At 44.0% G+C, this 21,179-nt stretch overlaps 3 protein-coding genes across 4 annotated transcripts in view; 2 read left to right on the top strand and 1 right to left on the bottom strand.

Annotated features, from left to right (window-relative positions):
• Nucleotides 1-478: 478 nt before the first annotated feature.
• vps26c (VPS26 endosomal protein sorting factor C) lies at nt 479-4,775 on the top strand. The gene is made up of 8 exons (XM_086225888.1): nt 479-673; nt 1,512-1,655; nt 1,902-2,051; nt 2,216-2,296; nt 2,745-2,819; nt 2,902-3,052; nt 3,131-3,283; nt 4,287-4,775. The coding sequence occupies exons 1-8, from the start codon at nt 617-619 to the stop codon at nt 4,367-4,369; spliced, it is 894 nt and encodes a 297-aa protein (XP_086082014.1). The 5' UTR covers nt 479-616; the 3' UTR covers nt 4,370-4,775.
• A 4,190-nt stretch (nt 4,776-8,965) lies between these two features.
• Nucleotides 8,966-20,797, top strand: lig3 (ligase III, DNA, ATP-dependent). The gene is made up of 21 exons (XM_086226002.1): nt 8,966-9,084; nt 10,285-10,859; nt 10,974-11,102; nt 11,279-11,494; nt 11,578-11,729; nt 11,952-12,118; nt 12,503-12,580; nt 12,690-12,858; nt 13,431-13,586; nt 14,431-14,562; nt 14,664-14,743; nt 14,919-15,006; nt 15,086-15,163; nt 15,257-15,380; nt 16,413-16,555; nt 16,639-16,713; nt 17,028-17,174; nt 17,430-17,580; nt 17,702-17,781; nt 17,867-17,950; nt 18,422-20,797. Exons 2-21 carry the CDS (start codon nt 10,316-10,318, stop codon nt 18,653-18,655), a joined length of 3,027 nt encoding a protein of 1,008 aa, XP_086082128.1. The 5' UTR covers nt 8,966-9,084; nt 10,285-10,315; the 3' UTR covers nt 18,656-20,797.
• Nucleotides 13,124-21,179, bottom strand: part of rad51d (RAD51 paralog D) — a 28,335-nt gene continuing 20,279 nt past the window's right edge. For both annotated transcript variants that reach the window (XM_086226004.1, XM_086226003.1), the window contains one exon: nt 13,124-18,648. The gene's annotated coding sequence lies outside the window, so the exon portion shown is untranslated. The remainder of the gene's footprint in view (nt 18,649-21,179) is intronic.

Here is a 21,179-nt window from a genome sequence, read left to right as displayed (position 1 = left end):
GGAAGTAATACATTACTGTGTAATGAGTGAAAAGATGAACTCCAAATACAACAATTTTTTTTTACGTCAGCCTAAATTTTTTCAGCATTAGTTGCGTGAATATTGCTGAAAAAACTTTATGACTTCACTAAAATACTGAGACTTGTCTCCTGTTTGTATAAATTGTTTTTTTAAAAAATCCTTCCATAATGTGCTTTCAATGTGAGAGACGGACGACAGAATCCACTGACCTCTGTTCATGTCAAAATATATTCAAAAGCAAGGCTGGAAGTGAGACAAATCAAGGGGATCCTTCCAAACTTTCCCTTTTTGCATGTCTTTCACTTCCATTACAGATGCCTGACGATCGTCAGCTGTTCAAAATGAAACCTTCAGACGTGTAAAATAATTGGAAAATACGCTTTTACTTTGACATAATCAAGCCGGAAGTCTTCTGAAGTAAAATACGATGTTTTATTTTGAAGGAGTTTGACCCGGAACTTGTATTGTTGTTGCTGTCAGTGAGTACAAACCCAACCAGTTTGAGCTTAAAATCAGTTTATTTGTGTGTTTTTTGAAGAAGAAGGAGTCTGAGACTATTTTTCTGGACTTTGTGGCTGATGTGTGACGGTCAGAGATGAGCGTCACCTTAGACATACGACTGAAGAGAGCAAACAAAGTTTACCATGAGGGGGTAAGTACGATTAACCATAGCCAGCTAACAAGTTGCTTCTGCAATATTTAGCTAGCGAACCTTTCTGTCGCGGTATTTAAGAAAGCGTTTCGTTGTAGCGTAGCTTTAGCTAAGAGGCGTCGTCCTGTCACACGACGAGCAGCTGATTAGCTTGGAGTGACTGGTGTCCCGTAAAACCACCTATGGTTCAACCATTTGGAGAAACATTTGACACTGCACAAATATCGTGGAACCTCTTTGTTAATATATCAAGTTATAGACGTTTAATGACGTCAGCATTGCTTCTTTCTTTTTTTGTATGCATCTTGCACTGTTGCTGACGTTACTGCCGCCGTTCATAACCTCTTTTGCTAATAAAGACAACAACAACAAAAAAAGCAGCGCAAGTGTTGCTGTTTCTTTTCCCAAGTCTTCTGAATAGTGCTGATGATTTTCACATTGCCCCAGTGCCGCTGGCATCCTGTAGGGATTAAAACTAATCAAATGCTGATTAATTGCATGATCACTCACATTAAACACCGGTTTCGCAAGTTGGGACCACTGTTTGCGCTGAGTGGAGCACCACTGGTCTCTGTTGGACAAACCTTTTAACAGGTGAATTCTCAAGAGCGAATGTCTGCTGACTGTCTATTACTCTGTGATAAATGAATTCTGAAAAATATTTCAGTAACAAATGGATAAATATGTCATGCAACATGAATAAAATAGTGTAATATGGAGTGATAGGTGTTTATCTATGGTCCGACAAGCTCATCCCACAGCTCAAGCATCAGCTATGGTAGTGTTGAGAGCAGATCCAGTAGTGGAGAGACCCTCAGCAGTATTACTGTGTGTACAGGAAGTCGTGGCTGGTGTCATTGTGCTGGGGTGTAAGGAGGCGGTGCAGCATCATGGCATCTCTCTGAGCATGGAGGGACTGGTCAACCTGCAGCTGAGCTCCAAGAGCGTTGGTGTCTTCGAGGCTTTCTACAACTCTGTCAAGGTAAACACTTCCGCTCAGTTCCTCTTTGAGCACTGAGTCATGTTTGTATAAAGATGTCACCCATCTGGCTTTCGGATTAGAAGCAAAACCATGTGAATACAGCGAGGCGTCATAATGAGCATTCTTACTTGTGCTGACACACTCTCATATCTCAAATCCTTGACCAACAGACACTTGACACCAGATATACAGTAGCTCCTGTCATTCAGGCTGGACATTCACTTAACCTGTGGTCACATGTTGCAGCCCATCCAGTTGATCAGCTGCACCATTGAGGTGGCAAAAGCAGGGAAGATCCCAGGAGGCAAGACTGAAATCCCCTTTGAGTTCCCTCTGCAGACGAAAGGCAACAAAGTGCTGTATGAGACCTACCACGGTGTCTTTGTCAACATCCAGGTGAGTGCAGGCCTCAGTGCTCAAATCTGTTCTGTACTACTAAATGTCTGAGAGTACTAAAGTACTCACTAGTTGTTAAAGTAGACCCCACATTGAAATATCTGGATGTGTACATAATACAAAACAGTTGGATGTCAGTGTTTGTCTTTGCGTCTCCTCCTCAGTACACCCTCCGCTGTGACATGAAGCGCTCGCTGCTGGCCAAAGACCTGAGCAGGAACTGCGAGTTCATCGTGCACTGCCAGGTAAGGAAACACACAGAGTATAAATACGCCCTAAATAAGAAAGCCGAAAGTTTGTCTGTACTACTAGGTGGGCGTACTGCAGGTCATGAATCATTCACTAAGGATTTACTGGGTTTGCTGTTTTTGTCTTTGTGTGTTTTGGTTTTCTCTAACATGAAATGAAAATGTGCTTAAAACAGTGGAATGGAAATAAGCGTCATTGATCATTTATATTTATATATATGTGTGTGTGTGTGTAGTGTCTCAGTTGTTTTGTAATTGTAGTCTTGGTGTAATAATCTTGTAATAATTAATATTTTTTCATAATTTCAGTAATGTAGCACCTTTTCATGTCCCGTGCAGCTTTGACATTTTGAAGGTTTCAGTCTGATGTTTGGGGGAAGTTTAAACACAGGAATGTCCGCTGTATCTCACGCTGTGGAATCTGATGCTGTGGTTGATCTTTCAGCCACAGAAAGCTAAAGTTGTACCCACACCAGTCAACTTCACCATCACTCCCGACACCCTGCAGAGCACCCGCGAGGTGGGAAGAAAGCTTGACCCAGTATTTTTAATTAATTTTATGATATTTGTACTGAGAGGACCAATATGCTTCCCGTCCTCAGCGGACTGTACTGCCCAAGTTCCTAATCCGAGGCAATTTAGACGCCACCAACTGTGTGATCAGCCACCCGCTGACTGGAGAGGTGGTGGTGGAGAACTCAGACGTTCCCATCAAGAGCATTGAGCTGCAGCTTGTGCGAGTGGAGACCTGCGGTAGGTTTAGATTTAGAGCCTCAACGGTCTTTTGTAGTTGGGAACCTGCCGGTGTTTCTAAATGTGTCCTGACTTCAGGTTGTGCCGAGGGTTACGCCAGAGATGCCACCGAGATCCAGAACATCCAGATAGCTGAGGGCGACGTGTGCCGCGGCCTGCCTATCCCCGTCTACATGGTCTTCCCCAGGCTCTTCACCTGTCCCACCCTGGAGACCACCAACTTCAAAGTCGGTCAGTAAAGCCCTCGAGCGTCTTTTAAAGGAGGGGTAGGGGTCGCCTGATTTTCTTTTCTATTTTTTTTAGGTATTTAATTTTACAAAAGAAACACGATACACAAACAACATGGCATAAATCTGTCTAAACTGTTTTGTGAATCATACTCTGATCATGAGCCCTCCTTCCTCGCTCCCACTCGCCCTCCCCGGCAAACTATGTCACTAAATAGATCAGCGACCGTTACATAGCATTTTGTTCGAGCTCACAACCGACACTGACAATACATTACCACAAGTATAGCCTCTATAGCTCGCTAGCAACATTGGCAAATGGGTTTCTTAACTGTCCAAAAGAAAGGCTGCTACTTGCGCGTCTGTAGCTAAAAGTTTTGATTCTTTTAGCCTCCATCAGCAAGCAAATGCACCGAGCTTAACCCTGACCCGTGGGATCGGTGCTGCATTTTCTCAACACGGTCACATTTTCACACTGTATTTTTTTTTTCCCAGAGCTTTAATAACTGATACATTGATTTCAGCCTGTTGCTTGTCACAAATGGTTCGTGTTGACGTGTGCTGGTCCTTGAAAGATTGTCAATAAAAGCCCTAAACAACAGTATATTTACAGGTTTCAACATCCTTTCGACTTCCTCATCTGTCAGCTGATGATGAAATTGACGCTCATAACTTCGTCATTTAGCTTTGCTTTGCAGTTTGAATGTATAACAATAAGAATCGTGGTAAAATAGACCTGTTTATACTTTGCATCAAAGTGTTTTGAAATTATTTTTTTACTTTATTGAACATTATAGCATCATAACACAAGTAAAAAGTGCAAGCCGCCAAGGCTGCTGTCCTCAAGCGAGCATTTAATTATCTGAGAGCAAAGCAGAACCTCTAAAAACAATCATATTGAATATATAATGCACGTCTGCCCACGTCCATCATCCCTCAGTGACTTCACACCCTCAGACAGACACTCTACGGCTCCCATGACAGTAGTTTTCCTTCTGTCCCATCAGAGTTTGAAGTCAACATCGTTATCGTGCTCCACGATGATCACCTGATCACAGAGAACTTCCCTCTGAAGCTGTGCCGAGTCTGAGCCTGGAAGTCACGTCAGCGTTGAGAGAAGGTCGCTTAAGGGCCGCAGGGCGTGGCCCTCTGGACGACCCGGCCACGAACACTCGGCCGAACCCGGCCTCTCTGCTGTTTCACCATCAACACCTGGACTGGACTTCTGTATGTTTCAACAGCTTCTCTCGTGCCATGAAAATAATGCAAAACTTCAGTGGTGTGTTTGAGATAATTGCGTCACTGTAATAAATGTGATTTTTTTTTCTTCTAAAAGGGCATCTATTCATTTCTGTTTTTATAGCCACCATTTTATTGTATTTATTTGCTTTTGAATAAATGACAATTTTATTAATTCAATTATAGACCTCTGCTCTGCCTACTGAGGTATCACAGGCAGATATCTGTGGAGAATTATTCCGCCATACGGCTGTGTGATAGGATTTCTGACTTCAGATTCCAGCAAAACCTCAAATATTACCAAAAAAAAATAAAATTTTCAGTTAATCCTTGATTGAACAAATCAAATAAATTTGGAACTTATTATAACCTCTCCCTCCAGCCGGGATCGAACCACCGAACCAAGGATTGCTGATTTTAACAGCAACATTTAGAACTGAGGAAGACTTTCTGACAAATATGAATCACAACAAGGAATCCAGGGCTGTTCATTACAATTTTATATAAATGCACAATGAGATCTTGCATTTTCCATCATCATATTCTGGTGTTCTTGATCTTCCAAAACAGAAAAAAAAAAAAAAATCACTTTAGGGAGCAAACTGTCATGTCAGATGCTCTGTAAACCAGAAAGAACATTTCAATCATCATCATCATTATTCAGGATTCAAGAAGTTTATTGTCATGTGTACAGTAAAATCAGTACAATGAAATTCCTGCTGGCCTTTCTCCCTGCCCTCAAGAAAACTGTATGAATAACTGCAGCATCAGTAAGCTCGTATTCAGCTGGCGGTCTGTGGGTGGAAGCTCTCTGTAAGTCTGCCTGATGGCAACTGAGTGAAGAGGCCATGTTGGATCCTGTCCATGAAAATGTCGTGAGCTCTCCTGATGACATCATCGTGTTATATCGTCATCATTCCGGTGGTCTCTGGCTGGGACAGGTTTCAGCTGGACCTCCTAAATTAATCCTTGACTCAGTTACCAGCTCATCCTCAGGGCCCACTGCAATCTAGTCGACCGAAGTGTAAAGTCCACTGTGAACATTGCTGATGTTGCTGGAAGCTGGCATGCCATTTGCTGGTATGGCTCTTTTTAAACCAGTCTTTCTGTCCCTTTCAAGATGGTCCTTGTCACAGCCAAATAATAAGGGTAAGAGCCCAGGCCTTACACAGCAAATCATGCATCATGTTGCTCCTTGATTGAGCTTTGCTGATGTGTTTCTTCAAGTGTCGAAACAACGTGTCAGCAAATGATGGATCATCAGAAGCTTTGGCAGCTTCGAATAACTTCTCTGGTGTTTTAAAGTCTTTCAGGAGGTCCTTGGCAACTGCCTTGAGGGTCTTTTCCATGTTTTCAATGTTTTTTAAGGCCTTAAAGGAGTTGCTGACCTCCTCCGGCACCTTGCTGGACAGATGGTTAACAGTATGAATCATGTCCCCCATCTGCAGGGAGTTTCTACTTTTGGCAGGGAGGCGCTCAAACAGCCGTGCCATCAGAGAAGTTAGCAGTAGCCTGGCTCGCTCCTCTTGCACATTCTCAGAGGTGGTATGTGTTTTAGAGTTCTTTACCCCAGCCTCTGCTGGCGACTGGGACTCTGCGAAGGGGGACACCTCAGATGGTGACCCAGAGCTGGCATGCAGGGACACCCCAAAACATGGAGCAATCTCGCTGTCTGGCTTGGACCCGACTTCTAGATCCACTTCAGCTAAAGAAACTTCGCTCTCCAGCTGGGACCCGACTTGTTGATCCTCCTCAGCTGGAGCCGGCTTGGACTCCACATGAGGGACAGCCTGGGAGCTGGTATATCGGGAAGCCTCCCTTGGTGATTGGCTCCTGATGCTTGTATCCAGCTGGGGCACAACTTGTTGAGCCACCTCAGCTGAAGAAAGGGTCTCAGCATCCACAGGCAGCTGTGTCAGCTGCTGGTCTAGGCAGCAGGGGGGCACCTCTGCTGGTGACTGGGACCTGAGATGGAGCAGTAGAGGTCTTGGCTCCTGGAGTGGAGGGGACACCTCAACAGGTGAGCAGGACCTGTTATTGGCCGACCCACTTGCTGGCATCTGGCATCCAAGACGAAGAGGCATATGCCTTGGGCGCCTTAGTAGGGGGGGCACCTCAGCTGCCAACTGACAACTGTCTCGTGGAGTCAGATGTCCTGGCAACTGGGGCAAAGTTAGGGGGGACACCTCAGCTGGCGGATGGGACCCAAGACGAAGAGGCATATGTCTTGGGCGCCTTCGTAGGGGGGGCACCTCAGCTGCCAACTGACAACTGTCTCGTGGAGTCAGATGTCCTGGCAACTGGGGCAAAGTTAGGGGGGACACCTCAGCTGGCGGATGGGACCCAAGCCGAAGAGGCATATGCCTTGGGCGCCTTCGTAGGGGGGGCACCTCAGCTGCCAACTGACCACGATCTCGTGGAGTCAGATGTCCTGGCAACTGGGGCAAAGTTAGGGGGGACACCTCAGCTGGCGGATGGGACCCAAGACGAAGAGGCGTATGTCTTGGGTGCTTGCGTACAGGGGACACCTCAGGTGGCGCATACAGCTTGTGATGCGCTGAGGCGTCGAATGCCAAATGGCATCTCTCAGGGGGTGTCCGTTGTCGTGGCAACTGGGGCAAACTTAGGCGGGACACCTGTGATGGTGAACGGGACCCACACTGGACAGACACATGTCTCGGCTTCTGGAGCAGAGGGGACACCAAAGGAGGCAAAAAGGACCTGCTTTTGGGTGACACCTCTGTTGGGGACTGGGTCCTTAGACGCAGGGGCATAATTTGTGGTCGCCTTAGCAGGGGGGACACCTCAGCAGGCAAATAGGACCTGTGCTGGGTTGGGGACACCCCTGGGGGGCACGAACTGTTAGGGCGATCCATTATGTCTTGCTTGGTAATTTTCTATTAGGTATCTCAACTCAAGCTTGATGATCTGGTATGTGTTGATTGATAGCCTGGAGACAGTTGTCTTCTTCCAGTTGTCTGCCACACTACTTACAAAATGTTCTGCAGGTCCTGATACATGTTTTTTGTCTGAATGATCACAAAGAACTGATCTGAGTCATGACAGTCAGTCATGAATGACTGAGACGACTGACATGAGGGAATCTGATGTCTCCGTGAATCCTCTTTGATCTCAGACTTTAACCTGTTCAGTCTCTACCAAACAGATGAAAGTCTGAGATCAAAGAGGATCAAAGTTTCAAAACAAGCGTTTTTTTTCCCCCGCCAAGTATAACATGCGTGCAATGTCAATCAAGAGCTCAAACATCAGACTGGAGCCAACTGTACCTGGTGGTCCTAGTGGCCACGCCCCCATCATCAGTACACACGCACTAAAAGCCTAGCACACACACATGCACACACAGAGACAAGTCTGCTGCCCACGAGACACACACCACGGCAGCAGCAGAGGTGTCGGGTGGTCGTGAAAAGAGGGATGATTAAAGCATAGCTTTAGTCCATGTTAGGCCAGCCCTGTGACGCATTTTCTTTGTTTGTATTAAGCCTAAAGTTTGGTGGTGGTGGTGGTTCCACCTCCCTGTGGTGCAGAGAGCGCTTCCTAGTGCTACATGCTAAAGCTAGAATGAATGGGGCTGCCAGGAGCCCTGCTCATGATGGCTCGTTTAAACCAGCCCTTCTATTAATTTAGCGTGTTATGAATAAAATCCCTGTCCATTTGGGGATGGGTGGCAAGTGAAATGCTTTGACCCTTGTTTGTGGGACTGGGAAACACGGTCGTCTTCAGACCTGTTGTTGTTCGCTATCTAAGCAACACACGTGGATGCAGTTTAACCAATAATAGCAGCTTAAGCCAATATGTAGGACATATGGTCATTCATATGGAGGTCAAGTGTGCTTTTATTTTTGTTTAATCCTATTTTATTGTGATACAATAGTCATATTGTGTGTCAGCGGGTTGTCTGCATCTGTAACAAAATAATAAAAGTGAAAGATAGAGAAAGAAAGAGAGGGGAAAAACTCACCTTTGAAAGTTAGATCAGTTTCAGTGTGCTTCGTTCTAATACCTTATTGGCCTAATAAGTACATACGCATATCTTTTATTTGTAGGTATCTTTGATATTTGACTAAAACCTTTTGAGTTGTCGTCGACTAAAACTATCAAGGATAGCAATGACTAAAATGTGACTAAAACTAAGAAGCATTTAGTCCAAAAGACTAAGACTAAAACTAAATCTAAAATGCCTGCCAAAAACAACACCGCTCTACGTTTGACAAAGTAATCAAAGTAAAACAATAATCTACCGGAATTAGGCACGTATTTTTCAAAATAAAAATATCCTTCGGTATCATTTAGGTAAGTACGTGCTGTGTTTTGCATGTTTTGATAGAGTCTTTATATTGTCTTATGACATTTGTTGTTCATGTGATATTACACGCATAAGCTACAGTTCCTCAGGAAACGTAAGTTTTATTTTGTAGAATGAAACGGAAATGTCAAAGCGTTGTGGTCTAATCGGGTGCAACTTGACGTTTGAGCCGTTGGATAACAACAATGAGGAGCAGTTGAATTTAACTGTGCTGCGGTAGCCTACGAAGCGTCCACAAGGTACAGTAGCCGAGTGTGTTCAGAGCACTTCGCGACACGTTAGTGTTTTATGTTATTTGCTGTACATTTTATTTGTTAACAACGATAAAAAGTCTAAATGTGTGTGTGGGTGCATGCGCACAGCACAAGCTAACTATGGTGAAAGCTAGTAGCTAGCTAACAATCGCACTCGTGTCATTAAAACTTCCACGTATCTTGCTGTCCAGTGCGGCATTCTACATAAAATTAACCGATAAAGGAGACGCTGTCTTTCACGACCAAACCTCCCAGTAACATTAGATTGGTAAAGCCTAGTTTTTCTTATTTATTACTTTTTTATTTTTTAATTTTTGACACGCAAATGTGACTTTGCTAGCATCAACGCCGTATTGTTTGGTAGCTCGCGAAGTCAGACGGTGCTGGGATTTAAATGCTAGCAAACAGAACACCGCCTCCTTTGAGAGATGTTACGGCGGGTCCTGAGCACAATTGGGTTTTTGACCTGTTAAGCATATACGTGCATCATAATTCAGTGGTGTGTAGCACTTTTGCTTTTTTTTTTTTTTTTAAATTGAATATAGCATCTTTGTACTCTAGCGATGAATCAGTCCTATTTTCTGTTGTATTCAATACTGAATCTTGCTTATGATTAAATAAATGTTACTGGAGTGTAAACTTATCAAAAATATTAGGTAATTCTGAATTTTTTAATTAAAAAAAAAGGAATTGAGGAGTGTGCATGATTGGACTCAGAGAGAACCAGCAAGGAAAGTTCCATTAAATTCTGCAGTGAATTGATAGAAATTTAAAACATTATTAATGAAAAAAAAATGCGAACATAACTATGAAGCCATGGAATGGAATAAAATTGTTGGCACAGGGAGAAAAATATGTTTTGAGGCCACAAAATAGAAAATGTTACCTCAGTTTAATTATATATGTAGCAAACTGATATATCTGATTCCCTCAGTTTAGTTATTTTGTGGCTACAAGGTTTAATTACTTCAGTTTTATTTTTCAGAGGCCACTTGATGTTTTGTTTTATTTTGTGGCCTTCAGACACCACGTGTTCCCTCTGGCCACTTTATGGTTCTGCATATAATTAAGTCAAGCTGAAAGTTACAGATTTTTGAGCCTTTTTATTTTATTTTATTTTATGTTATTCTCATTTTACGTTTCACAAGACCAAAGCATTAATTACCGGTCTGACTTTTTTTTTAGGTTGTTTTTCTCCTTACCACTTTCTAACTGGATGCAGAAACCACTCATCTTATTAGCTCAAAGGACTGTGTGCAAAGGCCTCCAACATCTAAGATCACTAAACGGCTGTCAGCAACTCTGGAAAGCGTGTAGAGACTCTTCCATCACTTCATGCTTCAAACCATCTGTTCACTTTTTTCTTTTTTCTTGGGAATCACGCCATCTCTCCTTGGTACCCCGTAATCCCCGTCTCCTTCCGAACAATCCTAACCAGCTTTTCCTGCATCAGTGTTTCTCCGACCAGCCAGATATGGCAGAACAGAGGTTCCTCGTGGAATATGCCAAGCGTGGTACTGCAGGATGTAAGAAATGCAAGGACAAAATAGCGAAGGGCATTGTGAGGATAGGAAAAATTGTGCCAAACCCTTTCAGTGAGTCTGCAGGAGAGATGAAAGAGTGGTATCATGTGAAGTGTATATTTGAGAAGCTGGAAAGAGCTCGGGCCACCACAAAGAAGATTGAAGATATCACTGACCTGGAAGGCTGGGAGGAGCTGCAGGATGAGGACAAGGAGCTCATCAACAAACACGTTTCAGGTACAACACACACACTCACAACTCCCTTGACGTCCTTTGTGTGTGTGGACAGCCATACACTGTTTTGCATGTGTATTGAAAAGTACTAAGATTTTGTGATGTTTCACTCCATAGACCTGATGGCCAAAGTTAACGCAAGTCCAAAGAAGAAGGTGCAGGCCAAATTAAACACTAGCGGTCAGCTGAAGTCTCCTCCGCCTGACCCATCTGTCAATGCTCCACGCAAGTTCTCAGGCTTCACTGGTGAGACGTGGCATCTTAGGGTCAGAGCTGATCGAGTTTTGTTAAGACTACGTATCAGTTTAGACATACTAAACCTAACGGATAATCATGATAACTTAATCCTGACTTTGGTTTCACCGTCAAACCGTGCAGCCTTGTATTCTTGGTCAAGCTTTTCCTCTTCACTGTCCTGTCAGCTGCTAAGGCCGGTAGTTCAAGCAGCCCAGCACCATCCCCCTCCTCCGCCAAGCCTAGCCAGGGCAGCGCCCTCGCCACCCAGCTCTGTGACCCGCAGCACAAGGACTGCCTCTTCAGAGAGTTCCGGAAGCTCTGCGCCTTGGTGGCCGAAAACAACAGCTACAACGTCAAAACACAGACGATTGAGAAGTTCCTCAAGAAGGGTACAGGCGGAGGTGAGTGAGTGAGTCCAAAACAGGTTCATTTCAAGGCCAGGATTGTTGTACTGAAATCTAACATGTACTTTCTAACATTTCAGATAAGTTTCGTGGAGAACTGTACCTGACAGTGAAGCTGCTCCTGCCCGGGGTTGTAAAAAGTGTCTACAACCTAAATGACAAGCAGATCGTGAAGCTTTTCAGCCGCATATTCAAGTGCAACCAGGATGACATGGTGCGCGACTTGGAACAGGTCCGTGATCCATGTTCACATCACCTCTCATTAACATGCAAAAGTTTGTTGTACAACCAAACTCTCTCTCTCGCCAGACACTGAAGTGACTTGAACTCAGTTGTACTGATATCTTTTGAGAGAATATGCATTTCTCAGGGGATTACATTCCCTTGGCATTGTGTCTTCAAAATTATAACAGAGGAGCGAATTGTCAAATGACACCAAAACGATTTTTTTTAGGGAGATGTGTCTGAGACGGTGAGGATGTTCTTCGAGGAAAGCAAGTCCTTCCCGCCATCTGCCAAGAGCCTCCTAACCATCCAGGAAGTGGACGCATCATTGACCCGCCTGGCCCAGCTGACCAAGGAGGACGAGCAGCAGAGTGAGCTGGAGGATATCGCTAAGAAGTAAGACAGTTATTCATAATTTGTTTGTAATTGTGGGATTTCCCCAATTTCACACTCATCTTTGGGTCCCAACTTGTCTCGCTGGTAACCAACACAGTGGAGTAGAAGCTTTTCTTACTGTATCTGTTTAGCCTGAGTGGTATTTGCCTGATTGAATCAGTCACAACAAAGAAACGTCTCTTTGAGGAAGCGAATCACTGAATTTTGCTGTTTTTGTTTAGTGCATCAATTCATTGTAATAATATCTCTGATGGATCATATGCACACACACACACACACACACACACACACACACACACACACAGATCTTCCTCATTGACAGTGGGACTTTGGTGTTTTTGTTAAGCTTACAACAAACAGATAACACGTATCGCTTCACCTTAGATGCACCAGTAATGACCTGAAATGCATCATTCGTCTCATCAAACACGACTTGAAGATGAACGCTGGAGCAAAACATGTGTGAGTGTCCTCTGCCATGATGTCAACCTATTCACTATAATCTTTGAAGACTTTAAAGAAAGGTAGTATTATCATACCAACCCATTGTTCATAATTTCCTCTTCTGCAGTTTGGATGCTGTGGATCCAAATGCCTATGATGCCTTCAAGGCATCCCGTAACCTAGGTGACGTGATTGAGCGGGTGCTGCGGAACCAGCAGGAGGCGTCCAATGGTTCCGGACCCAGGAAGCTTCTGACTGTGGAGGCCTCACTCATGACCCCGGTTCAGCCCATGTTGGTGAGTACTAATGGGGTGTACTGCTGAAGTTGAATTACAGTTGAGATTGTTAGCTAAGAATCGTTATGCTGGAAACTCCCAAGTTTGCCCAAAATAATGAAGAATTGCCAGATAGAAGGAAAAGTTAAGCAGTTGAAAAACTGATTTATTAACCATTTAATTTGATGGGTTAATGTTATGGATAAAGAGTTTAAACCAAAAGGAAACAACTAAAAATGCTGAATTCAAGTGAATACATTTGGAACATGACGGTTGATATGTGACAAGACGTGATGGTGCTGTGGGTTTACGTCAGGCTAAAACAGTTAAGAGCAACTGTAAGTGAAATGTGAACACAGCTGGAATGTCCTGAGTGTCATTACACACCTGCTTATTGGTACAATGTTCATTTTACAGAAGGAAAGATGTTAAAAACGGAGTCAAATGAGGAGAAATAAGATTTATTGTTCTTGGTAGTTTTACACCGACGCTCAAGTTGAGAGAAACTTGCTGTGGTCACTGAGGCAACAAACGGACACATTTAATCAAATTAACTATTAATCGCTGAAAACTGTGTTTTCCTTTGATTGCAGGCAGAGGCGTGTAAATCCATCGAGTACGCCATGAAGAAATGCCCAAACGGCATGTATTCAGAGATCAAGTATGATGGGGAGCGTGTTCAAGTCCACAAGAACGGAGAAACCTTCAGCTACTTCAGTCGCAGCCTCAAACCGGTGTTGCCACACAAAGTCAGTCCTCGCTCGCATGCGCGCACACACTCAGTACTGATCGTTTTTAACCTTTCATGTGACCTACCCAGCTACACACGTACTTCCAAGGCTAATTATACATCATCATCCAATATCATCCATTTAATTTGGGTTCACAGTGGCCTTTATTGTCCTTGTCCTCAAGTTTAGATTTTCCGATGGATCACATGAAACACTTGTGATCCCTCACTCCCAAATGAAGGAGATGAGGTGTGTGGTAGCATGCATGCAGATCCACTCATCAACCAACTTTCTTCATCAACAATGAGCCTGCTTGTTTAGGCCATTGACAAGTGGCCCCCTTGTGGGCCGTGATGGTACTGCAGGTGAACCATGAGACTTTATTTACAATAAGTACAACATTTTCAGTTTTGTAATCCAGTTGGAAACCAGCACACAGGCTTAAAAATTCACAATTTACAAATAATTTTTTGCAATTGTTGCTCTACCACTGCTAACGTGTGGGACTGTGAAGGGATTATTAGTATTCAGCTCTGCTTGGCTGCAGGCACATGTTCACATAAAAGTTGTTAATGGATGAAAGAAAAACAAGATTTTACATGCATATCAACAAAGGTGGAAAGTAAAGGTTGTGACAGACAATTTTGGCACATTTTGCATGCCAGTTAATTGTTCCCAAGGCAACTGCTGCTCTCCTTGTGACCAGTTTTGAGAACGTGCATGCCAATATAAAAGACACGTTTGGCTGATAGTCACAGTGATGTAATTTGTTTAGGTCCTGTTGAAAGGGTTAGGGAAAGGGTGTTGTTTCAAATATTTCTTATTCCAACTTTAACTGAGCCGTGTGTGTCTGATGTTTCAGGTGGCCCATTTCAAAGACTTCATCCCTCAGGCTTTTCCTGGTGGCCACAGCATGATCCTGGATGCTGAAGTCCTCCTAATCGACACAAAGACCAGTAAGCCTCTGCCTTTCGGGACCTTGGGGGTACACAAGGTGAGAACATCACAACCAGCCTGCACTTTCTTCAGTCACAACATCTCTCTGATCCGTCATTGTCACACAGCACACGTTCCTCTCTCCTTCTTGTCCCTCAGAAAGCTGCCTTTCAAGATGCCAAAGTGTGCCTTTTTGTTTTTGACTGCATCTACTTCAACGGCGTGAGTCTCATGGAGAGGTAACGCGTCTTCTCCCCCTGTCCCCGTCTCAAAGCCACATCATCCCATCTGCTGTGGAAGAGAAACTGAACAGACACAACTGAAGCGTGTATTCATACCAATACCAAGCTGCTCTCTCCATATGGACATGCAAACACAGTTAAAATCACTGCTGTGTACTGTTATTGTCTGCAGGCCTTTGAGTGAACGCAGGAAGTTCCTGCATGACAACATGGTGGAGGTCCCCAACAGGATCCTGTTCTCTGAGATGAAGCACGTCACGGTAAGAACATTTGGAGTTCTGCTATGTGTGCTCATGCGCAGCAGCAAGATTGATGTCATGTTTTACATGTGTGTTTCAGAGGGCCGGCGATCTGGCTGACATGATAACACGTGTCATCAGAGAGGGACTCGAAGGCCTCGTGCTGAAAGACGTAAAGGTGAGCTGCTGCAAATAGAACACATGAAATCCACTGTATTTATAGATGTTGCCGGAACATTCAGTTGATGAGCTCCATGTTTGTGCGTCTCAGGGCAGCTATGAGCCCGGGAAGCGCCACTGGCTAAAGGTGAAGAAGGACTACCTCAATGAAGGTGCCATGGCTGACACTGCCGACCTGGTGGTGCTGGGGGCCTTCTATGGGAAGGGCTCCAACGGTCTGTAAAGACAAATTCATTACGTCCGTACTTTCGTTTTAGTGCCTGAACTCATTTGTCTGACTTCTTTTCTGTGCGTAGCCTCAGCACCTTCACACTGCAGGTAAAACTGGCGCGGATCAGCTTTTTATTGCTTTCATGACTGAATAAATCAGGCGGTATTAGTTTTGTTCTCGTCGTCTTTGGATCACCTGAACATGTTTGGGTGGTAAATCAGGCTGCTGGAGTTGCGCGATTGCTTCTTGTCTGCGTTTGTTTTGTTTGTCTTTTTCCAAACAATCTTTATCAACTTTTTGACTATGTAATAGTCAATCACAACTCCCATTCTGTCTACGTACATATTTTATCACATATATTGGCAGAAATATGAAATTGGATTTAGCGTCAGCGCTCATAAAAGCCTTTATCTGATCAGTGTCTTAACATGTCAGCTCAACTAAAAGCAGATGTTCAGTGTTGCAGATTTTCCTTTAATGTATTCAGACAAGAGAGTAACAATAATTCAACTCTATTACAATTTGAATCCCAAATAAATCCAGCCTATGGAAGGATTTCCTGTAAAAACAAGCAGGAGTGATATGGAAGCTATTGAGGCGACTGTGTAATGAGCACAAAACACAATGAAAGCATAACGAATGCAAAACAAAGGTATAAATCTCCAGAGCGCGGCGAATGAAGGGCTCTGATGCAGTGTTCCAACGAGCTGAGAGAGCAGAACCGAGAGATGGGAACATTTGTCACAACACACTGTGGGAAGACAAAGGGGTGGAATTCAACATACGTGAGAATTTGCGATTACTGGACTGTTGGCCGAAGTCACGATGTTTCAAGGAGAACGCCTAATGAATCCTGGAGCAGGAGACAGGGTGCGCTAGCGCCTGTCTCTTCAGAAAAATATAAATCAGGAGCTCCACTGAGCTAATTAGTGTACACAATTCTTCTTCTTCTTCCCTTCCATGATCCTTCTGGGCTCTGCACATCTGCACTTGGCAGCGTTTCCCTCTTAATGTCATGTATTCCTCTCTCCACCAGGGGGCATCATGTCCAGCTTTCTAATGGGCTGTTACGACCCAGACTCCAAGAAGTGGTGCACCGTCACCAAGTGCTCCGGAGGCTATGACGACGCCATGTTGGCCCGGCTCCAGAAGGAGCTGGATGTGATCAAAATCAGCAAGGTCAGAGTATAGATGCCTGCCCGGAATATTGAGCTGATGTTATAAAATTGCAAATTTGTGTGTGTGTGTGTGTTTTCCTGTAGGACCCGAGCAAAATCCCCAGCTGGCTGAAAATCATCAAGAACTATTACCCAGATTTCATTATTCGCAATCCTGAGGTGAGATTTCACTGTTCAGCACATTAGTACTTCCCTGTGCTCACAGCCAGCTGTATATCTGTAGCACGTTACAGGAAGTGATCATTTAAGAGCAGCTCTCACAGGAATTTCTCCAAATAAATGAGTTTAAGGCATATTGTTGTAGTGGCCATCTTTATTGCAGAGCTTCATTCAGCACAGGAAGTGCTTCGAAAACATTTGTTTCTGTCCACAAAGTACGATTTAGCAACAATATCGTTTTTGTGATTGTCCCTCTAGCGTGTTGTTGGCAGCATTTACGTTTCAACCGGCTTCTCTTGTTCTCTACGCCACAGCAAGCGCCCGTCTGGGAGATTACAGGTGCCGAGTTTTCCAAATCAGAAATGCACACCGCCGACGGCATCTCCATCCGTTTCCCTCGCATGACACGGATCCGTGATGACAAGGACTGGAGGAGTGCCACCAACTTGCACCAGCTTAAAGTACTTCTACCCCCATGTTGATTGAAATACTCCTGCCAGAACTTGTCCTGCATTACAGAGCTTCCTGAAAACCATCTTTTTAGATTGAGCTCTTTAGTGTTACATGAATAGGCTCCATGGAAAAATACTTAATTCTCAGCCATCAGTATACTGAGATTTAATGAGCAGGCATTCTTGTTACACATGATGGTGTGTGTGATGCGTTAAAGCTCATAGGAGTGACAGAAGTCTGAAGCTCATGTTCTTCTCTCTCAGGAACTGTTCCGCATATCCAAGGAAAACTGTGACTTCAAAGTGACTGCTGGACCATCGACGTCCAGTAATGACAAGGGCTCGTCAGGAGGCGACAGTGGAGAGAACTCCCCCTCGCCCCCCTCCCACGGGAGTGCTGCAGCCAAGAAGACCAGTGAGTACACAAACTACATCTCTCTAATCAAGTGGCGTTGGCCATATGGAAGAACTCGAGTGTGTGAGAGACAGTACTGTTGCGTGATATCGACATCACACCCACATGTGCCTCTTTACAGGCAACAGCAGTCCAGCCAAAGCAAAAGCTGTGAAATCTCAACCTCGCACTCCCGGCTCTGACGCCCCCACCGCAAAGAAGGTACCATTGTGGGGAGTGTAGGAGTTTGAAATGGTGGAATAACAATAATCACAGAACCGTGATGAGCGTCTGTGCTTCCTCACAGGCAAAGAAGAGTGAAAGTGTTCACAGCAACGGACAAAGCAAACCTAAGAGCACCTCTCAGCTGCTGGAGTGCAAGAATGACAAGGTTGGTCCAGAATGTTACAAGAAGTGAGCTGATTCAAGAGTTAGACTTTCACATTCAGCCTTTATGATTTCAAAAAAAAAAAAGATGCTCTCAGAATCTCTGAGTTTCTGGTGTAAGTGACAAAAATGGAATGCAGCCGTTAATGAGGTTTGATAGAGGAAAACTAGAGTTTTCATTTTTGCACAACAATTAACAGGAGCGCCCAGGAATCGATGCTAATAAGTGAGCACTAGACAACAGAACTGTACAATGTAGTGAAATTGAACGGAGACCAGGAAGTAAGAACAAACTAAGGAGGAGTTTTCTACTGCCAAATTTTTGACCCCACAGTTCTACAGGAGCGCAACAGCAAACCCCCAAAAACAGAACACAGTCAGACCTTCTGCAACTCTGTAGTGCACTAACAAGGTGAAGGAGCACAAAGCACCAAATGTCTTCTGGGTACAACTTTGTGTTTGTGTCTCCCTGCAGATGCTGTTGGACATCTTCAGTGGTGTGAAACTCTTCCTGCCCGTCTCCACACAGGACTTTGACAGACTGAAGCGATACTTTGTGGCGTACGATGGAGACCTGGTACCAGACTATGACGCTGCCTTGGCCACACACACCCTGAGTGCTCCTGAGGAGGAAAGCCAGGCCCAGAGAGTCTCACCCAGCTGGATCTGGGAGTGCATCCGCAAGAGGCGTGTCGTTCCACCCTGTTAACAGTGAAAGACACTCATTTTATACACTGCATTTACTCGTCCATGAACTAACGACTATCATCTTAATTCCCGGGGCCTGCTTACCTGTGTGATGGGTTCAACTGATTGACATGGACCACAATTATTCAAAACAGTGCCAATATTGAGAGAACGCTTGCATCGTTATTACATGGCAACTACTTGGCTGACAGTGCGTCATTGTTGCCACTGACGAGTTTAGATTTTTATTGAGACATCATCATGGAAAGATACTGCAGAGACAGACGAGTGTCTACTGTGTAACTGAGCTCTCCAAATCACACACTTCTCTTCCTTCACTCTGCTCCAGTTCACTCTGGCTGATTGAACCCTCACGCACATTGAAATGATCTGAGTACTCCTCCAGCTCCTTCTTACCACCTCTGAAATACGTTAACAGTAACTTGTTCTGCGCCAATGAATTTCAACATATTTGTGAAATCTCAAGACCCGCCACCCTCCAGGCACTGACGATAACAATTGGAGGCTGTCCGAGGGACGATTTGCAGTTCCAACAGTCATGAAAAACCTGGACAAGTCACCAAAATTTGCTTCACCAGTACCTGGATTTTAGAGAACAGGTTCAGATCGACTGACAGCTCTTCTGAATTTAGTTTAACCTATCAAAGCATGTAGCTCAGCAAGTTTAGTTAAATATACACTGGTAAATGTTGACAGAGAGCTCTGAATATTTGTTTGAGAATGTATATTCAACATTTACATAAAAACATGGAAATGTATTGTTAAAAATGCCAGATCCCTGATCATTGCATTTTGTTGCAGCTGTTTGTGGGTTTTGGTCATAGCATTCTCACTCAATACTTGGGGCTTATTCTAATAATTTTGGTCCTCAGATGATTCAGAATCAGTCGTTGGGAAATGGAGATGAGGTTGGAATAGAACTGGAATTATTCTTTGTTTAAGTGTAAGGGTACAATCAGACCAAATCAGGCACCGTGGCAAAAACACTGGCTCATTCATTTGAATGGGGATGGTGTGTTTTAGCTGCGGTGTGGCAGCCAGAGACCAGACTTGAAGATGTTACCAGAGCAACAGACAGATCTTCGTCTGACTGTAGTCAAAACAGCGATAGCAAGAGAGAATCGTCCTCTTCAGGCCACGCGGTGACACGCCCACATGACCTCCTGGTCTGAATGCTGCCTTCATGGAGGTGCTTGATCTTCATGATTTGGACACAAATGTTTGAAACTGATCACTGTATGATGCATTCAATGACACACCTCTCTCAGGTATTTTTTATCGTTTAAAGCCCTTCAGCAGAATGTACATGTAGACCGCCAGGGTGTGAGGTGTGTGTGTGTGGTAAACGGACAGGTGGCTGAGACAGTCACCTGTAATTAGTAATAATGATCATTTTCATTAAATGAGGTCTAAACAGTGGATGTCAGCAGTCGATGTCGAGTTTCTGTTTAAACAAAAAGGGAAGTCAGAGCTTCACACCAGGACAATAAATAAGCAACCAGACTTGAAGGAATATGCAGCCGAGTTAAGATGTGGAGGTTTATCAGCGTCATGAATTATTTTTACTGCCCGAGCGAGACACTGTGAGGTATTTAACCTCCGCTCATGAGTTCAGCACAAACAAATTTGTCTACCATTAAGCACACGCAAAATGCTGATAAAGATAATAAAAATGTCCCTGTAACTTGGCCATAATGCCATTTATTTACTGCAAATTGTACTTTGAGTGTGGCACAAATTTTACTGCAGACTAGATGCAGAAATAGTGATGGCAATAGAAAGATGATGGAGATGAATCCCTCCAGAATCACTGATGTCTAAACCCTCACCCAATGTAGACGGGTGGGAGAGACTTCAGCAGGAGCTTCCTCAACACATCTCGCTTTGATTCCAAAAAAACTCTTTGTACAAGACGCTGCAAGGTTTCTGCTGCAGCTTTCAAGGATAATTCAGCTTTACCTTTTTATCTCCGAGATACTTGAGGCTACAAAGTGGATTCATTAAATGTTTAAATGTATCGAGGAAGCAAAATCCACATGAACTTAGTCTCCTCCACCCCCCCAACCCTGCAGGCCTGACAGATGGGAGACAAACCGCTTTCCTGAAGATAATAAACCCTCTCGAAAGGTTAAAAATTAGGGATGCATTTTTTACACACACATATATATATACATACACACACATATATGTGTCTGTCATGGAACTTTACCTCCACATGTATCTCAGCAATCTGTGTTGCAGGTGAATTAAATTTGCAGCAGAGGGACAGCACGTCGCCTGAGCGGAGGCCTAAAATCCCAGGCCCTCTAGTGTTTTCTTTTGTATCTGATACAAACAAATGTTTACGCACATTCAGTGACCTATGATGAAGGGTTGGAGGCTAAAAGTTGTCATATTTACATCAGCTGGTGTCCAAATTGTAACTTAAGATGCTTCATGCGTATAAAAGGTGAACCTACAATAAAGGCTAGGCTAAAGGCTTCGCCTGAATAAGACACTGGCATGTAAACAGCATCGTCTAAGAA

This window comes from Aulostomus chinensis, chromosome 15 (assembly GCF_037954235.1).
Source record: "Aulostomus chinensis isolate RoL2024-O1b breed Wild chromosome 15, RoL_Achi_v1.0, whole genome shotgun sequence".
Classification (NCBI taxonomy): domain Eukaryota; kingdom Metazoa; phylum Chordata; class Actinopteri; order Syngnathiformes; family Aulostomidae; genus Aulostomus; species Aulostomus chinensis.
This window is presented reverse-complemented; position numbering and strand designations above follow the sequence as displayed.

What these genes read in the sequence shown, in the direction of transcription:
- vps26c (XM_086225888.1), top strand. Translation starts at nt 617, where the DNA reads ATGAGCGTCACCTTAGACATACGACTGAAGAGAGCAAACAAAGTTTAC. An exon ending in GTGTCTTTGTCAACATCCAG is followed by an intron (nt 2,052 to 2,215) that starts GTGAGTGCAGGC and finishes TCTCCTCCTCAG; the next exon opens with TACACCCTCCGCTGTGACAT. An exon ending in GACCACCAACTTCAAAGTCG is followed by an intron (nt 3,284 to 4,286) that starts GTCAGTAAAGCC and finishes CTGTCCCATCAG; the next exon opens with AGTTTGAAGTCAACATCGTT.
- lig3 (XM_086226002.1), top strand. Translation starts at nt 10,316, where the DNA reads ATGCAGAAACCACTCATCTTATTAGCTCAAAGGACTGTGTGCAAAGGC. An exon ending in AACGCTGGAGCAAAACATGT is followed by an intron (nt 12,581 to 12,689) that starts GTGAGTGTCCTC and finishes CCTCTTCTGCAG; the next exon opens with TTTGGATGCTGTGGATCCAA. An exon ending in ATGTGATCAAAATCAGCAAG is followed by an intron (nt 16,556 to 16,638) that starts GTCAGAGTATAG and finishes GTTTTCCTGTAG; the next exon opens with GACCCGAGCAAAATCCCCAG.